General features: G+C 44.2%; 1 protein-coding gene across 1 annotated transcript in view; it reads left to right on the top strand.

Annotated features, from left to right (window-relative positions):
* Positions 1-15,092, top strand: part of LOC137474847 (uncharacterized) — a 739,674-nt gene extending 724,582 nt beyond the window's left edge. The window contains exon 2 of the mRNA XM_068191879.1: positions 13,410-15,092. Within this exon, the coding sequence (XP_068047980.1) occupies positions 13,410-14,825 (1,416 nt within the window). The 3' untranslated portion in view covers positions 14,826-15,092. The remainder of the gene's footprint in view (positions 1-13,409) is intronic.
* Positions 15,093-17,460: the final 2,368 nt, after the last annotated feature.

Below are 17,460 nucleotides of genomic sequence, written 5' to 3'. Positions count from 1 at the left end.
TGCAATAAGATAAATGAACAATAACACCAACAATATTAATAACAAAAAATATAAGATAAATTATTTACACAGAAGGCCTTTGGCAACAAACAATGCCAGATAGCTTCTCCCACCATGTTTTATTGACTGGAAGGAACTTTCTCTCCTAGGAGGTGAGAGTCCCTACTCCCCATCCCCTCAATTATGTGAATGTTACAGAATAATCTCTGTATTCTAGCCAAACCCCCTCCCAGCTACTACAAAAAGTAATCCAGTCTTGGCTGGAACCACAACATATGTTAAGGGGGTTTATTAAAAGGAGGTAGAGGGACTTTTTATACAAGCAGAATTTAAGGACAAGGGGCAATGGTTTTAAATTGATAGAGAGTAGGTTTTAGACTAAATATTAGGAAGAAATTCTTCACCCAGAGGGTGATGAAGCAGTGGAAAAAGTTACATGGAGAAGTTGTGGACACCCCATCCCTGGAAGTCTTCAAGTCCAAGTTGGATGGAGCTCTGAGCTGCCTGATCTAGTGAATGGCCTCGCTGTCCATGGTTTTTAAGGCCCTTCTCACCAAAAATATTCTTTGATTCTATGAATCCTACATTTAGGAAATTTGATTGAGAATCTACACTGAAATTGAATCACCTTTTGTTGAAGTAGCTTGAGTAGGCTAAGAAAAGAAAATCCTAAATTTTTTTAGAAAAATAATTTTCTCCAAGAACCTTGAAATAAAAGTTCAAAGGAAGAAACAAACTAATGATGGAACAACAGGATTTTTTGGTAAGGATTAAAACAACTTTAAAGGTTATACATTTTTCAGAAAAGTACAGTTTTAAGTATCATAATTTTGTACTCTGCTATCTAATTCTTTAATTGCAAATTCTCTGAAGCAGCCTGTTATTATGCCTGGCTATTACCTAGCATGGTATTGCTTTCAGATGCAGACTCTGTGTTTTGCCATAATAGAAACAGCAAATAACAGTAACAAATGTCCAAACTGCTTGAGAGCATAGCCCACTGCCTAGTAATTAACTTGTGTGCATGTATTTATAATCCACATGGTTTCAATGCCAAGAGCTCATATATTGCAGTTTAAAAAACATTGCCCAAGTGTGTGAGCAAATTCCCAAACCTGTGGCAGTTCCTTTGAAGAGGTACCTTTCTGGGTAGAATTTAAGATATGCCTGCACACATTTCAGTGTCTGGGTTTAGGAACAGTCTCTGTTGGGAAGACAGCCCCATCTCCTCAAAGCAAAAAAACTGTATTGTTTCAGAGACATACTTTGTCACAGTATTAGCCATGGAGTGATCATAAATATTTATACTTTCAGCAAATGGATCTGTTGTGCCAATAAACACTGGTGTTTTGTCTTCTTTTTCAATATTTCATGAGTGGTATGCAAAAGCTAGATTGCACAGTGACAGGTAACACAATGCTCTTCAGCAGCATTGACTTGCAGTTCAGAACCATGAAAAAAAAAAAACAAATATCACAATTGTATTGTTTTAATATTACCATTTCATAGTCATTCTCCTGTGTAATCACGCTTTGAAAAGGACATGCTCTAACTGGTGAGGATGTACTCTATTTCCAATGACTAATTCCAGGCCATGAAGAGAGCTCATTTTAATTTTTTTTTTATTATTATTTCTAATAGTATTCAGATAAAACAGAATGGAAGTTCTTTCAGGCTACAAAATGCACATATCTCAAATATATTCCTTTACAGTTGACACCTAACTGACATTGGGTTGCTTTTATCATTCTGCACTATAGAACTATAGTGTTCAGGAAAATATTATGATCACACAGCTAAAGTTAAACCTTTGTGTTTATATATACAGACACACATGTCTAAAATTCTTCCCAGGCTCTTTTATGTGTTCAAAGGCACAATTCCATAATATGCCATTTTTGTAATGTAAATGATTTAGTAGCCTCCCTCTCCTAAGTTGTCCTTGATGTTGCAAGGATGTTTTCAGACTAATGAAGATAGATATGGATAACACAGTAAGGCTTGGACAGCAAAACTCCAAAGTTTATTTTCTTGTAAAGTTGTTATTTCATTATAATTATGGTTGTAGTTGCTGTAGGGTTCATTTAAAATGCTGCTGGGGTCAAGGCTGTTTGCTCAAGTCTAAGACATAAGTTTGATTACTACTGAAACTGCAGAAAGAAAAGTATATGACTTTAAGATTACTTGTACTCAGTTCTTTTTTTGGTGGGCCAGAAATCATGGACAGCACACAAACGAGTTCATTAATGTAGAATGAAAGTTATCTTTTTGAGTAAGAGATAAACAGAGATCTCTTGATACAATTTAGTCACTCAAAACGCTTCCAGTTTCATAATTCTTAGCATGCTGCCATTTTTGGGTGGTCCTTACAGTGAAGAAAAGCAGGAATACATTATTCCAAGGCCAAATGGAGACAACAAATGGTCTAATCTCTACTTTCTTTGCACTGCACTAAAAGAAAAGGTATCTTCTGCAATGATACTGAGAATAATTTTTGAAGTTAATTTCAATACACCAAGAATTACTGGCCACCAGTTATCTCTAAGAAACAAGTGGTTCTTTATATTCATTTTTTTTTTTTTTTATGTACAATACACACAAAATTAGTCCAAAGCTCTTGGGAGTACGGAAGTGGAGCCACCCTAAAAATGAGTTTCTGAGCTATTGCTATCTCCATGCAGTCTTTATACGAGACCAAATATAGGGCTGCAGAAAGTTTCTGATATTGCTAGACACATTGAAGAGTAGCTGGCAGATTTTCCACTCTCAAGACAGGGAACATGACAGTGATTTGCAAATAAATTGCAGTGACTTGTTGGGGGCAGTCAGAAGGAAAAGTAATCCTATACCAATTTTTGTCATAACTTCTCAGCTTTAAGCAGCTGCTGCAGCTTGAGGCTAATGCCTTGCAACACAGCTGCTCCATTAGTATGACCAGAAATGTGATGTATAATCCAAGCCTAGTAGTAGTATATAAATAATTAAATTGATTTTAAGACAAAACTTGAAGGAAAATAACTTTAAACTTTACTGTGATCTCCAATGAATAATACCCATTATGTGTTTCATGAAGACTGGTGTCCATATATTTTGTGTAATAAAAAAGAAGAAATGGATTCAATTTGAATTACTGAAGAAGGAGTATATTTCCTGTATATGTATTTTATATGCACACACATATACAAACAGCCTAGTTTCATCTTGCATCCCATTGTGTCCATAATTCTGGAGTGTAAAATGCAAGAAAAACATTCAGTTGATGATTTATCACCTCTGTATTGGTCATATTATCTTGGATGGATTGCTCTTTGGTTCCTATATTACTACATTGCCTCTAGAGCAAAGATGCAACTAGGTCAGCTTAAGTGGTTAACTTTAATGCATGATCAATTGCTCAGAATTAAGTAACCTCATTGGACTTAAATCCTGAAGAAAAGAAGAAAATAAGTACATAATGAAGGCATGAACAGATGGTCTCTGAAATGCTGGAGCTCTGCATTTTACACCATGATCAGCACAGTGATACCATGATGCTTGAGCTACCTGTCAGGTCTTCCTGTCAGGGCAGATGAAGGACGGTAAACTTAAGATGAAGGAGGTAAATTAAAATTAGATATTAGGAAGAAATTCTTCACTGTGAGGCTGGTAATGCACTGGCACAAGTTGCCAAGAGAAACTGTGGATACCTCATCCCTGGAAGTGTTCAGGGCCTGGCTGGATGAAGTTTTGAGAAACCTAGTCTAGTGGAAGGTGTTCCTGTCCATGGCATAGGGTTTGGAACTAAAGATGACCTTTAAGGTCCCTTCCAGCTCAAACCAATCTATGATTCTATCATGGTTTAGGTCAAATTTGGGAAGAAACTTCCAAAGTGCTCCCTCTAGAAACCAGATTCAAGTGTCCCCTCTCCCAGCTGGCTTGGAAAAAGATTTCCTTGGAGAAAAGTGGGAAAAACCTGTTTATTTAACAAGTATTCACAAGCATAACAAATGAATAATATTAAACAAAATACCTTGGTGTTCTGAAGAGATGGCAAATTCAGAGAGTCCATTTTGTGGGGTGTAGCTCGGCTTGCTCAGTCTTTTATCAGTCCCTCCTGCGCTGGAAAATGCTGTGGCTCAAGCCCCAGTGGGCCACAGGCATGAGCTCCCAGTGCTCTTCTGGGTTTTCAGTCCAGACCAGGCTGATCAATTCCAAGAAAAAGAAAAGGCACAGTCTGAGGAACTTCTCTGTCTCAGCTAGCTAAAAAAAACTAATTAAAAGGAAAGGACAGCTCTCTTCTGCTGTCCATGCTGCAGACAACACAGTCAAGGAGCAGGAATGTGGAGGAGCGAGTGCAATTTCTGAAAACAAAATGTGTGCTGCTTCTGTCCCACTTTGGTCTCGGAACCAGTCTTAAAGGTGCAGAACTTAATATCCAGCATAAACAGAACATACTATTAGGGTTACAAGCATCATAAATTCACCTAGGACACTACCTGTGAAATTCATGCAGTTTTCTTTATCTTTTTTTCAGCTTCTCACACTGTTGCTTGTCACATTTAGCAACTTCTCAGTCGGTGTGCAGCACTTTTCCACATCTTTTGGATGTGCTCATTTAGCTTAACCTCAGGTCAAACTAGGCAGACCTAGTCACAGCCTAATCATTTTTCTGCAGAAAATAAGAGATCAAACCTGAGGCTACAGGCACTGATGATCTTCAGAACGCATATTCTTTATAGCCTTCAAATTTTGGGTTGATGCATATGAGACACAAATGAGGTAAAAGCATTTAGCATTTCCCAAAGAGGGAGATGAATGGAGCTCAGTAACTCACATCCATACCCTGTGTGTGTGTGAACATAAACGTGCCTCAGAGCTGTACTGCGTTTTGCCAAGACCAGCAGTTACTACAGGTGCCTTATAACTTGTAGATGAGTCACATTCTTGGAAACTGCTAGAATTGTAAGAATGTCCTTAATTCAATGCTTATCTCATACATTTTCTATATTTCCCTGGGTTGGAACGTTCTGTCTTCAGCTATTACAGCATGGATTTTGCTTGCAGAATATTAGGAAGTAATGTACAGTTTGTGTAGATATTAGGAAAAAAAGTAAAAATCCTCTAACAGATAGGAGTATTCTACTGAAGTATCTGTCTTTGGATGATAGAGCTTGCAAACTATTGGTAACTGTTTGTTATTAAGTGTCATAGTTTAACCTGAAACAGCAGACAAGTCCCATGCAGCCACTCTCTCACTCCCCCACCAGGGGGATCGGGGAGAGAATCAGAAGGGTAAAAGCTGGAAAACTCATGGGTGAAGACCAAGACAGTTTAATGGGGAAAGCAAACGACAAGCACATAACCAAATCAAAACAAGGGGAAAATTCCCTGCTTGCCATAGGCAGGCAGGTGTTCTGCCAACTCCAGAACAGGGCCCCATCACAGGTAGTGATTACTTGGGAAGACAAACACCATCACTGCAAATGCTCCCACTTTCTCTTTCCTTCCCTCACTTTATACACTGAGCATGATGTCATGTGGTCTGGAATATCCCTCTGGTCAGTTTGGGTCACCTGTTCTGGCTGTGTCTCTTCCCAACACCCCAAATTTTTTCCCCCCCAAAAAAATGTGGCCGTACAAAAAGAAGAAAAGGCCCTGGCTCTGTGTGGGCCCTGCTCAGCAATAACAAAAACATCTCTGTATTACCAACACAAGTCCAAAACACAGCCCCACACCAGCCACCATGAAGAAAATTAACTCTAATCCAGATGAAACCATCACACTCTGTGTGTTCCCAAATTTGTTTTCAGAATCTAAGTCTCAGTAAGAAAATTTGCAGTTCACATTTTATATTAAAAATAATACAAATAGGTTGTTTTTGTTAAACTTTAGTTCTTAATGCATAATTAGTCCTTCAGTTAGAAATCAGAGTAATCTAAAAGATAATTCTGGTTTCTCATTTAGAATTAGAAGCAACTACAAGATAATTCTGGACAGCCAAAGTTATCTTCTTTTTTATTATTTTCTTTTTTTTTTTTTCCTTTTTTTTTCTTCTGTCTCAACTTTCTTGAAGGTCATATTTGCATAACAGTTCAGATTGCCCACTCATCCAATAAAGATAGATTTTAGTCAGGTTGGAGATGCACATACTGACACCAGAAATTTCTACGCACCTTAGAGAAATATTAGTCAAAGAGATTTATTTCTTCCCTTTTAAAATTGCCTTAATATTTATTATGGTGTGTAAAGACTGAGTTATATGGTTGATTGTTTCCAGGTATTAGTGCAATATGAATATATTAGCACTCCCTTTCTCACTGTAATAAAGCACAAAATCAAATGATACAAAACAGATTGAAATGGTTCAATATGTATTTACAACCTCATATAAATGAACAACCTGAAAGTATGGAAAGTATAGAGTAGTGCGTAATGCTTCTTAACCTTGTTTCAACAATTGTGAAGGGCACTTCTGTCCCAGTTTTTAAGTGACTGAGAAAATGCTTAAGCAAAGTTAACATGCAGTTTTTTTATCAAAAGCTTTGTATCAATAGATTAGAAACCTAATATTGTATCCCTGCTCTGTTTGATAACCCTCATTTTGTCCATTTATAATTGAAGTTAAATGATTCACAGAGAAGAGAAAAAAGGCAGTGTAGAAGAAATGTATGTCACAGTGGAAAGAAGATGCCTTACAGAGTCTTTGAAAGTGTGAAATAAACTGACTCCTTATAGGAGTTCTTTTTATCACATGTTATGCTTTAAAACTATTTAAGCTGTTAGATTCTGATTAGAGATATGAAGAATAATAAGTGATCTCTAATTTGATATCTCCACCCACCAGTGGGGACACTTCTATAATGGACCAGTCGCAAGGACCATCATGTTTGTATGACATTATTTCTAATGATGAATTCCATATTTTCAAAGGGAAATTTGTGACAATTTTCACAGGAGGAATATGGATTAATTTGGCCCTGTAAAATTCATGTCAAAGTATTCTGCACTCTACTTCTTACAAAGAAGTTGTTGGGCTTTTTGTGAAATTACCATTTTGTAACTATTAAATACCTTCCTCATACATTGAAAGACGTGGAACAGATCTTCTCTATCTGCCCCTTCTAGATCAATATTTATTTTAAAATGTTGTGTTCTTCTTGTTATTAGTATTATGCCTCATGAATCCTTTGTTTCATTTCATAACCTCTTCCAGATTTTTCACTCCCTCCTTTTTGAGAAACTTTTGGTTCAATTTTAGCTACTGTCTTCCTCTGCGACCTTTCTAATTCTTACATACTTAAAGATTGACTTCCTTCAGTCAGGACTCTGAAAAAAGGGCACTAATCAGCATCTGAACAGCACCATGTTTGCAGTGCCATGAAACTGACCACAGTGCAAAGCAAATAAATGCTGAATTTACAGGTCTGATAGTGATCCCTGCTCCAGGCTTGCAGCCCCTCCGGCTCTTCTCCTTCTCCTCCTCTTCTTCTTCCTCTCCCCTTTGTCTTTGAAGGACTGTTTCTCACATATTTTCTCATTATTCCTCATTGTGCCTGTGTGGTGCCTTACACTTCCTCTAGTGTATTTTCACAGAGGCTTCTCCAAACTTTAGAGACATAGAATCCCTGCTTTACTTGTGAGACAAATGCACCTACTAAATGCACCTGGGGATTGGCAAAGGAACATTCTCCATAATAAGTGAGTGACTGTGGTTGCAGTGATGCTGAAGGAAAAAGCTTAGTTATTTTATGGGACACAGAAATAAGAAAACTTCATCTCTGAAGTTTAGGGGGTTTGGGGTTTTTGTTTTTCATTCTATGAAAGACTAGGGGACTGTTAAAACTTAGAACAGTATGTGTATGTTTGGAGATCAGATTTTCAAAAAACTACAGTATGTCAGAAGTGTGAAAAATTACAGAATGCCTTGTTTTAGACTGGGAAATCCCCCCCACCCCAAAAACTGAAAGTTTCATAGACAGAAAATTGCTAGTAGTAAAGTCCATGTCACTGTAGTGGAGAAAGCAATAAAAATAATAAAAAATTAGGAGCTGAAGCCAGAAAAAGATTCAGGGAGAAGTGAACTTCTTAACAGCAAAGCTGTTTAACTACTGCGACAAATTGCCAAAGAAAATGAGGTAATTTCTTTGGCTTTCTGTCTTTAAATGAAAACCAAGAAAACTTCATTAAATATTTCCTTCAACCAAGCTCAAATTACTAGTCTTTGTGCTGATCTATATGTCATTCTAAAGTACATTTTTGCTTTAAAGACAGAATCATGTATCATTTCCAAGAGAAAATCAAAATTATATTTTTCATGAAAAGCAATTTCCTCAAAAATTGTTAGTTAATTAATATTCAAACAATGAAATTAAAACTGAAAAAAGTTTCAACTGAGATCTGAATCAGGTCTCTGAGAAAGTTAGTATCTTTTCCTTCAACATAAATACCAACAGTTATTCTCATTTGCACTTAGAGTTTCAAAAGAGCTTTTTAGTTGACACTGTCTATTCTTTTCTGTACTTCCTGAACTCTGATTTTGATTGTTTCTGAGATTCTTTGCCTAATCAATTTATACTCTGGAGCTGTGTTACTATTATGCTAGTTAAGGGAATTATTGATACTTTTTAACTGTATCCTTGGGAATTAATGTATCACCAACATATGTAAGAAAGTGGCTCTTCTGAGGATGGCCTGTGACATCAATCTGCCGTGCAGTCCCAGCCTGCATTATATGTACAGCAGTTCTCAGGTTTTAGCAGAGCTAGACTGTTTTGCCACTGGACTTAGGAACCTGCCTTCTCACAGCCATTAATCTTTTAATGTAGAAAAGCCATGTCAACAGGTGTTGTCATAAAAAACTGCTAAGTGACATAAGAAATGTGATCTCCTGCTCCAGCTGCTCCAGCTCAGTTCTCTGCTGCTCAGCTGCTGGAGCCCAGACCAGTGCCCAGGATGCAGGGCCTTTGCTCACTCTGAGGGATGCAGATGCTGCTTTCTCAGCTGCTGCTTCAACAGAGTGCAAAAGAGGGCACATGTCCCAGAGACAAAAACACAAAGACACACAGACAAAGAGAGCACTGGCATGGCTGATCACACATACTGCCACACACAGGACTCACATACAGCATAAACACAGGGAGCCAGGTCCTCTCTTTCTCTTTAGCTTGCAGAGAGAACAGGCCAGTCATGGTGGCACACACATACTCCCACTCTCTGTGTTCACAAGCACACAACTATTTGTGGATCCTTCTAGCATCACCACAGCCCCTCTATTGTCCCTGCCCCCTTGCTTGGATCCCAGGCCACCTTAACTGCCCCACAGGTCCCCTGCTTGCCTGCTGGTCCAGCTTGGTGCTCACTGCAAACATACATACAGAGCTGTCCCTCAGGCACTGCACATTTGCAGCTCCTCCCGTACCAGCACAGCCCTGTCTGACTGATACCCTGTCCCAGCTTGAATTTGCTGGTGAATACACACACACTTCTCATTCCCATCAGGACTGGGGATGATACAGACACCTTGCCTCAGCAGCTGGCACCAGGCACACGGGTGCCTTCTCAAGACACTCTTCTTCCACATACTCCTTGAAATACCTTTGGTCCTTTGATAATGTCAAACTTTCAAACTGGGGACCAACAATCTGTTGTGTTAGGGAAAGTTCACAGCCATAATGAAATTATATTCCCAGCTTTCATGATTTTGCAGTTTCATACTTTAAGAAAAAACAAAGTAGAGAACTCCAGGAATACATTAGAGTAATCCAAGATAAGAATAAAATTATTACACTTACTGCAATAAAATATGATTATAGTACATCAACTTTCCAAATAAAGCCAAGTATATCAGTATCAGGGAAAATTAAAGAATAATTTATATCTCTACCCTTCATACATAAAGCATATTTAAGAGTGATATTAAAGCAAAAGAACAAGGAGCATGCTTTTTGAAATAAAGAAATCAATCACATTTTGAACTCAATGGGTTTCTACATTTGTAGCTCTATTATGTTGGTAACATCTCAAATCAGTTACCAATTTTATTGGAATGCAAAGAATAATGTCTTCCTTCAACATATCTGATAGACTACACTGAAGACTCATGATAATTTAATTGCTTGGCTACATTCCTATTTATATCACAGACCAACTATGAACCTTACATGTGGACTTTTTATAAATAAAAATTTACTGATAATAATTGTGGAATCCTCTGAATCTTTCCCCCTCAGGGAAATCTCCAGAGCATTGCCTTGGAGAGACTTACCACAGAGTTTACCCCAACTGGGTGGACAGAAAGGACTTCCTCATGGACTTTTGTTTAACACTGACCCATCCCAGTTCCTTTCCCCACATGTGCAACTTCCCCTGGTTTCTCCTTTCCCTGTTCCCTCATTGGTTGTGGCACCCCTGGTGGCCTGCCTCATCTTCCCTGAAAGCCAATGCCCTTTGCCCTGCCCTTTGTACCACCCCTGTGCCCTCCCTACTTAACCTTATGCAGGGCACATGGTTTTGTCATTCGTTCCTGGTTTCCATTCCATGTGCTGAAATAAACCTCACTGGAACTGACCTTCTGCCCTTCTGCCTCTCTTTGCTGAGCTTGCTGTGGTGAGTGGTGTGTGTTGACTTGACTGCTTTCCCTGAATGCTGACTCAAGTGGCTTTTTCACAGGAGATGCTTATTGGGGAATAGGTATAGGGAGCAGCAACTACCATCTAAACCCAATGCTGCTACAAATAGTCTCTGGGATGAGTTAGAAGTCTGAGCTTCTTCATAAACACACAATACAAGATTGTCCTCACCCTAAGGAGCTGATAATATAGAAATACTTTAACCTGAAGTAGAAAATTTCTCATCTACTTCCCCTATAAACACTGCAGAGAACTTTGAATGATCAACTTACAAAAAGTAATTGAAGGCAAAACACTTAATTACCTTGTACTTTCATCCTGAATTATTTCAATGAAACCCTTGTAACATGCTTTGCTGTATTTCATGTAGAACTAACTTAAATTGTATAACACAAAATAGGGCAGCAGTCATAATACCCAATTAACAGGAATATGTATAGGCTGTGACAGTGACGCAGTAAAGTCATTGCAGTAGAGAGCCATTGGCAATGGTTGATTAACTATTAAAAAAGCTGCTTGAATAAGTAATTGATTACCATTCTCCATATAGTTAGGGGGTATATTGTCCATACCCAATATCAAATGACCTACACATCTCATTTTAAAAAATTTATTTCTTTCCTTGGAAAAATGTAATTCCTCTTTCCCCATACATCAATTGACCCTCAAACCAAACCAAAACTATTTTTGAAATTTGAAACAGTACTATTTACATTTAGTCATATTTTGTGTTTTATCTCTCTTGGTATTTGTTTTTTAATTGAGCCTTCATTGAATTTAATGGCAAAACTGTCATAGATGTCTATATTGTCGGTGTCCCAAACTAAACATGCTGGGTCAACTTGCTGCATGAATGGAGAAATTGATCCTACGTATAATTCATCTATGTTCTGAGAATGCATAAAATGACCACAGGGGAAGAAAAAAAAAATCCTTTTCGCATTCTTCTCTTGCATCCTGTTTCATAAAGGTCTGAATTATGTAATTCAGATACACATCCAGTTGGAGAACTTGTTGTCACCATGTTTACACAGAGTGACATGAAGTCAAATGGTTTGGAAAAGACCTCTAAGATTACTGAGTCCAACCTTTGACTGAGCACAACCATGTCAACTAAATCATGGCACTAAGTGCCATGTTCAGTCTTTCTTTGAAAAAGGAAAGGGACAGTGACTTCTCCACCTCCCTGGCAAGTCCATTCCAATGTCTAATCATCCTTTCAGTGAAGAAATTCTTCCAAATGTCCAACCTCCCCTGGCACAGCTTCAGATAATGCATTCATGCTATAAGTAGTTGTCTGGCAGCAGAGAAAGAGTCCCACCTAGCTAAAATCTCCTCTCAGAAAGTTGTAGAGTGACAAGATCACAACCATGAACCTCCTTTTCTCCAGGCTGGAAAAACCTCAGCACCCTAAGCTGCTCCTCAAAAAATGTTGCTGTGGCCCTTTCACAAGCTTCATTGACCTTCCTCTGGAACTGCTCCAGCACCTCAAAGTCCTTCCTGAATTAAAAAACCCAGAACTGGATAGAGAACTCAAGGTGTGGCCTCCCCAGTGCCTGGTACAGATGGATAATCACTGCCCTGGTCCTGCCAGCCACACTAATGTTGACACAGAAGACCGGGGGGCCACAGGCCTTCCTGCACACCTGCGCAAATGCCAGCTCATGTTCAGCGGCTGTCAGCCAGGTCCTTTCCCACTGGGGAGCTTACCAGCCACTCTGCCCTCAGCCTGGAAAATTGAAGGGGGCTATTGTGTTCAAAGTGTAGGGCCCAGCAATTCATTTTGTGGAATCTCATACCTTTGGCCTTGGCCCATGGATAGAGCCTGTCCTGGGCTCTCTTTAGAGATTTTCTACCATCCAGCAGATCGACACTACCACCCAACTTGGTGTTGCTCAAAGATTTGCAAATGGTAAACAAAATCCCCTCACCTAGGTGATCAACACAGATATCAATTGAAAAAAAAAAAAATAGACGCAGCAAGTATCCCATGGAAATAACACTAGGGACCGGAGACCAACTCAATACAGCAATGGTCACAGCCACTCACTGAGCCAGAGAGTTCTCAACACAGAAAGAGGGCACCTGCCCAAGCCCTGGGCTGACGGCTCATCCGAGACTGTGCTGGGGGAGATGGAGTCAAAGGCTGTGCTTGAGTCCCAGGAGACTCCAAGCACAGCTTCTCCCTCAGCCCCGAGGTGGGTCACAAACACCTCAAAGGACATCAGGTTGCTCAGGCAAGACCTGCCTTTCCTAAACTCATGCTGTCAGCTGTCCGTGCAGTGACCCGGAGGGCTCTTGTAGGGCCAAACCCCTTGTGTTGTTACTCCCAGGTGAGCAGCTCTCTGAAGAGGCAGCAGCTCTCTCACGAGGCAGCAGCTCCTCAGGAGGAAGCAGCTTTCCCAGGTGCCCTTGGCCAGTGCTCATCAGATCACCGCCAAGATGTCCAAGAGACATGAGGTGAACCCACACTGCCAGTCCCATGAGGGGCAGCCACTGCTGTCCAAGCAGTGACAGGTGAGGGATGGGAATGTAATGAAAGGATGCGGTGGGACCAGGGAGATTTCTGGGGGCAGCCACGAGCCAGGCCTGGCTCCAGGCTGTGCTCTGGGGTGGAGCCGGTGCCACAAGGGCCTGGGTGAAGGAATGGCCCAGAGACAGTGAGTGCAGCTGGGACCCCAGCCCAGCCTGGCCGCCATGGTCAGCACCTGCCTTGGGGCCAGGGCTGGGTTTGCCACCATGAGGAGGGACAGCGCACATGCACAGCTGCCTCCATCTCTTGCCTCCCCCTGCTTCCCACAGGTGCCCCAGAGGCTGCCACAGGAAGCAGCAGAGGTCACATGGGTGACCATCAAGCCCCTCCAATGGGACAGACCAATCCCCAGACAGAACAATTCATGGAGACCCACAGGACTCGGAAGACAGGAGGGCAGCCTAGAGGATGGACACTCACTGCCCCGCAGCGGCACAGTCACACGGCCACCAAGACTGTCTGTGTCAGACTTGTTGCCTCTCCACGGCCCTCCATTGACAGTGACATGTCCCTGGCAGCTTAGCCCTGAAATGCCAAGAGCAGCCTCGGCAAGGATCAAGATGCCCCCTCTGCCAGCAGCCCCAGAAGCCTCTGGGAGAAGAGCCAGAGCACAGTCCAGAGGGCCCATTGCCAGCCACTACCGAGAGCTTGTGCCACCTTCTCCATGGGGCACTATGGCTACTGACAGGGCCCAGGAAACACCTTCCCCAGACAGCTCAGCTGGAGGGCTCTGGCGAGGGTCAGCAGTAAGGCAGGGCCATTGCCTGCCACCCCTGCGACATGCAGGTGGCGTGCTGCTCTGCACAGGGACCCAAACTGCCTGGAACCACCTGGGGCACACTGAGATGGAGGACCCCACTGAGGTGCAGGAAGAGCACAGTGGCAAAACAGCAGGATGTATGTTTAGAGGCCTTGCCCCGTGCCTGCGTGAAGACACATCCGTCAAGTCCACCTGCACCCAGGAGTACTCAAGTCTCTGCCAAGAGGCAGATGCAGAGCCACAGGTGCTACCCAGCACTCCCAGCTTGCCCAAAGGCTCCACAGGAGAAATGGGCAATTCCTCTGAACTCATGTCTCCTGGCCTGATTGCAGAGCCATGCTCTGGCTCTGACAACTCGTGGCCTGAGGAAAGTTCTCTAAAGGAGCCAGAGGAGAAGTGGGAGGAGGAAGGGCTCCCAGACCCAGAGGCTACAGGAGACAGGGACAGTGACTCACAGAGCATGTCACTTGCCCCATTGAAAGTGAAAAAGGCAGAGGCAGCAGCTTCTGCTTTGGCAGGAGATGCCTGGGACGATGGGCCCAGTGAGCTTTTCCCCACCTCAGAGCCTGAGGAAACCTCAGGCTTCTCAGCTTCATCTTCACCTAGAGGCACCTGTGAGGAGAGGGGAACTCGTGTGCCAGCAGAACAAAGCGCCCACAGCAAGCTGCTGTGCATGGAGACTGAGGATGCTTTGAAGCCCCTTCTGCACATCAAGGCAGAAGAGCTGGAGCAGTTGGAAGAAGACATCCTCTGCTCGCTGGATCAAGGAAGCCCTTCTGTGCCACACAGCCTTTGCATCTGGAGCAAAGGCTGTGCAGGAGAGGCCGAAAACTACTCACAGCTCGTGCCTTCAGACCTGTTTGCAGAGCTGTGGTCTCTCTTTAACAACAGGGATGTGCCATGCTGGGACACTCATGTAGACTAGTTACTGGAAAAGTGGGAGGAAGAAGAACTCCATGACAGAGATGCTGCAGCAGAAGGGGACAGCGAGCCAGAGTGCACATTGTATCCCCTCCTCAAGACAAAGAAAAAGAGCCAGCAGCTTCTTCCCTGGACAGTGATCCCTATTATGAGGGGCACAGTGAGCCTCTCTTTAGGGCAACAGATGAAGAGGCAAAGATGTCGGCTTGCGTCTTGCCTGCTGATCCCCTGAAGGAGGCCAACGCAGCGTGTATGGATGCTGGCCGTGCCCAGGGCAGCCATGCCCAGCAAGAGTCCTGGGGGACTGGGGCACTGGCAAGGGATTCCCTGGTACCTGCCCAGCCTCTGGCATGCAGTGTTCCTTCCTTCCCCACTGACAGGACCACTGTCCCACAGCCCCCGGCCCCACAGCCATGGCACTCCATTGTCAAGACGGCCCGGCGGGCACTGAGGCGTCTTTTCTCCTTCAGCTGCCTCAGGGGGCAGCCAGAGAAGTGAGCCCAGCTGCCAGCAGCAGGCGCATTCCAAGAGATGGCCGCTCACCCTGAGGCCACGCAGCTCCCAGGGGCAGCCGCATCTCCCAGAGGCAAGGGCACAGGGAGGCTCGTAGTGGATGCACCGATGGATGGACTTATTGATGGATGGATGCACGCATGGATGGATGGATGGTGCCTGAGGCAAGCAGTTGCCACAGGTAGGTCCTGCTGCCAGCCCCAGCCCAGTGTGCCCAAGCCAATGGCAAGGCGGCCTGGTCGAGGAGAGACAGCTGAGGAAGGATGACAGTGCTGCATTGTAGAATCCCACGGAAGCTGACCTTAGGCCTGGGCTGCAGTGTGGGGGTGCATCCCTGCCCTGCTCCCAGACCACATTGGAACCTGAGAAATGCTCCTTGGACCTCAGCATTGCAGGCAAATGAAGGCACGCTCCTCGTCCTTTCGAATGGCCCATAGGAAAATGCCTCCCTGGATCCCTGCAACATGGACCAGAGAAAAGGGCTAAGTCCACAAGAATCCAGGGCCCCCATCTCCACCTCCACAAGAACCAATACAACTCTTCACCATCAAGAAGCACAGGGTGACGAAGGACCTACAGGACACCTCAGGACCCAAGCATGTTATCTGCTTGATTTCTGTACTCCTGTCCTGAAATCCATCCCAACGCTCTCCTCTTTCCTTCTCACCCTCCTCCTTTCTATTCCTTGCTATCTCTCTACCTCCCATTTATTGTTAAATACACCCTGTTGTTGACTTTGGTAGATGGTCTCGATGGCACCTTAATTGTCTCAGAGATGTCTTTCCCTAATTGCATCTAAACAGGGGCACACATCTGCACATAGCACTCAAGATGTGGCTCCCAGTGCCCAGCACAGAGGGACAGTCACTACCCTGGTCCTGCTGGACACACCTTGAGAACCTCCACCTCGAGAACCTCCAAGTGGCTAAGAGCCCGCCAGGAGGTGAAGAGAATTCCTCAGCCAGCCGAGCAAACTGTGTGTCGCAAGTGGTGGTGCCCGGAGGATGATGAGGCTATGGTGCTTCGTCTACGTAAAAAGAGGAAGGAGCTGGAGGAGACGGAAGACAAAGTCTACGAAGAGATGTTTAGAGCCGCCTTCTCCTCCCTGGAGGACAAAGAAAGGCCCGTGAAGTCCAAGTGCATCCTCAGCGATGCATCAAGCCTCACCCTGGAGCCAGCTGCAGGCCCCTCGGTCCTGCACGACATTTGCAGTGTGACCGATGACGCCGCGGAAGAGACACAAACCTGCTCAGAGCTTGTGTCTCTTGACCAGTTGTTGGCCGAGCTCTGCCCTGTCATGGACAACTCACTCCCTTGCAGTGCTCTCGTCAAGGACTCCGCAGAAGAGGCAGAAAACGACACGGAGATTGCACATCCTGACCTGCTGGCAGGCCTGTGCTCTGTCTCTGACAATTCGCCATCCTGTGCCTTTCTCGACAAGCTCCTGGAAATGTGGGAGGAAGAGGAGCTCCATGACAATGCAGCGGCAGGAGAGAGTGACAGCGAGCCGGAGAGCCTGTTATCTCTCCCACTGCAAGAGGAGGAAGCAGAACCACCAGCTTCTCCTGTGGACAGCCAACCCTGCATCCAGCACCGCAGCCAGCCTCTCCCCACGGCATTGCTCGAAGACTCAACTATGTCAGTGGGTTCTCCCTTGCCTCCTGAGCCTGTGGAGGAGGCCGACAAAGCAGGCACAGAGGCTGGCCATGCCCAGACCGCCCCGCCCCAGGAAAAGCCCTGCGGGGATGAGCCGCCGGCAGCAGCTTGCCCGGTGCCTGCCCAGCCCCTGGCCTGCAGCGTTCCTGCGGGCCCCGCTGGCAGCGCGGCCGTCCCGCAGCCCCCGGCCCCACGGTGATGGCGCTCCATGGCCAAGACGTCCCGGAGAGCTCTGCGCCGCCTTTTCTCCTGCAGCTGCCTCAAGGGGCAGCCAGAGGAGTGAGCCCGGGGCCAGCACCGGGACGGTCACCAGACACAGGTTCACCCTGGGGATGCCCAGCTCCCAGGGGCAGCAGCAGCTCCCGGAGACAACGGAACCATTGAGTGAAATAAATTTGATGCACTGAATGGATGGATGGTGCCCGAGGCAACCACTTGCCAAAGATAGGTCCTGCTGCCAGCCCCTGCCC

The sequence above is a fragment of the Anomalospiza imberbis genome, chromosome 1, assembly GCF_031753505.1.
Source record: "Anomalospiza imberbis isolate Cuckoo-Finch-1a 21T00152 chromosome 1, ASM3175350v1, whole genome shotgun sequence".
NCBI classification, from domain to species: domain Eukaryota; kingdom Metazoa; phylum Chordata; class Aves; order Passeriformes; family Viduidae; genus Anomalospiza; species Anomalospiza imberbis.
Note: the sequence above shows the minus strand (reverse complement) of the source record. Positions and strands in the feature narration are given on the sequence as shown.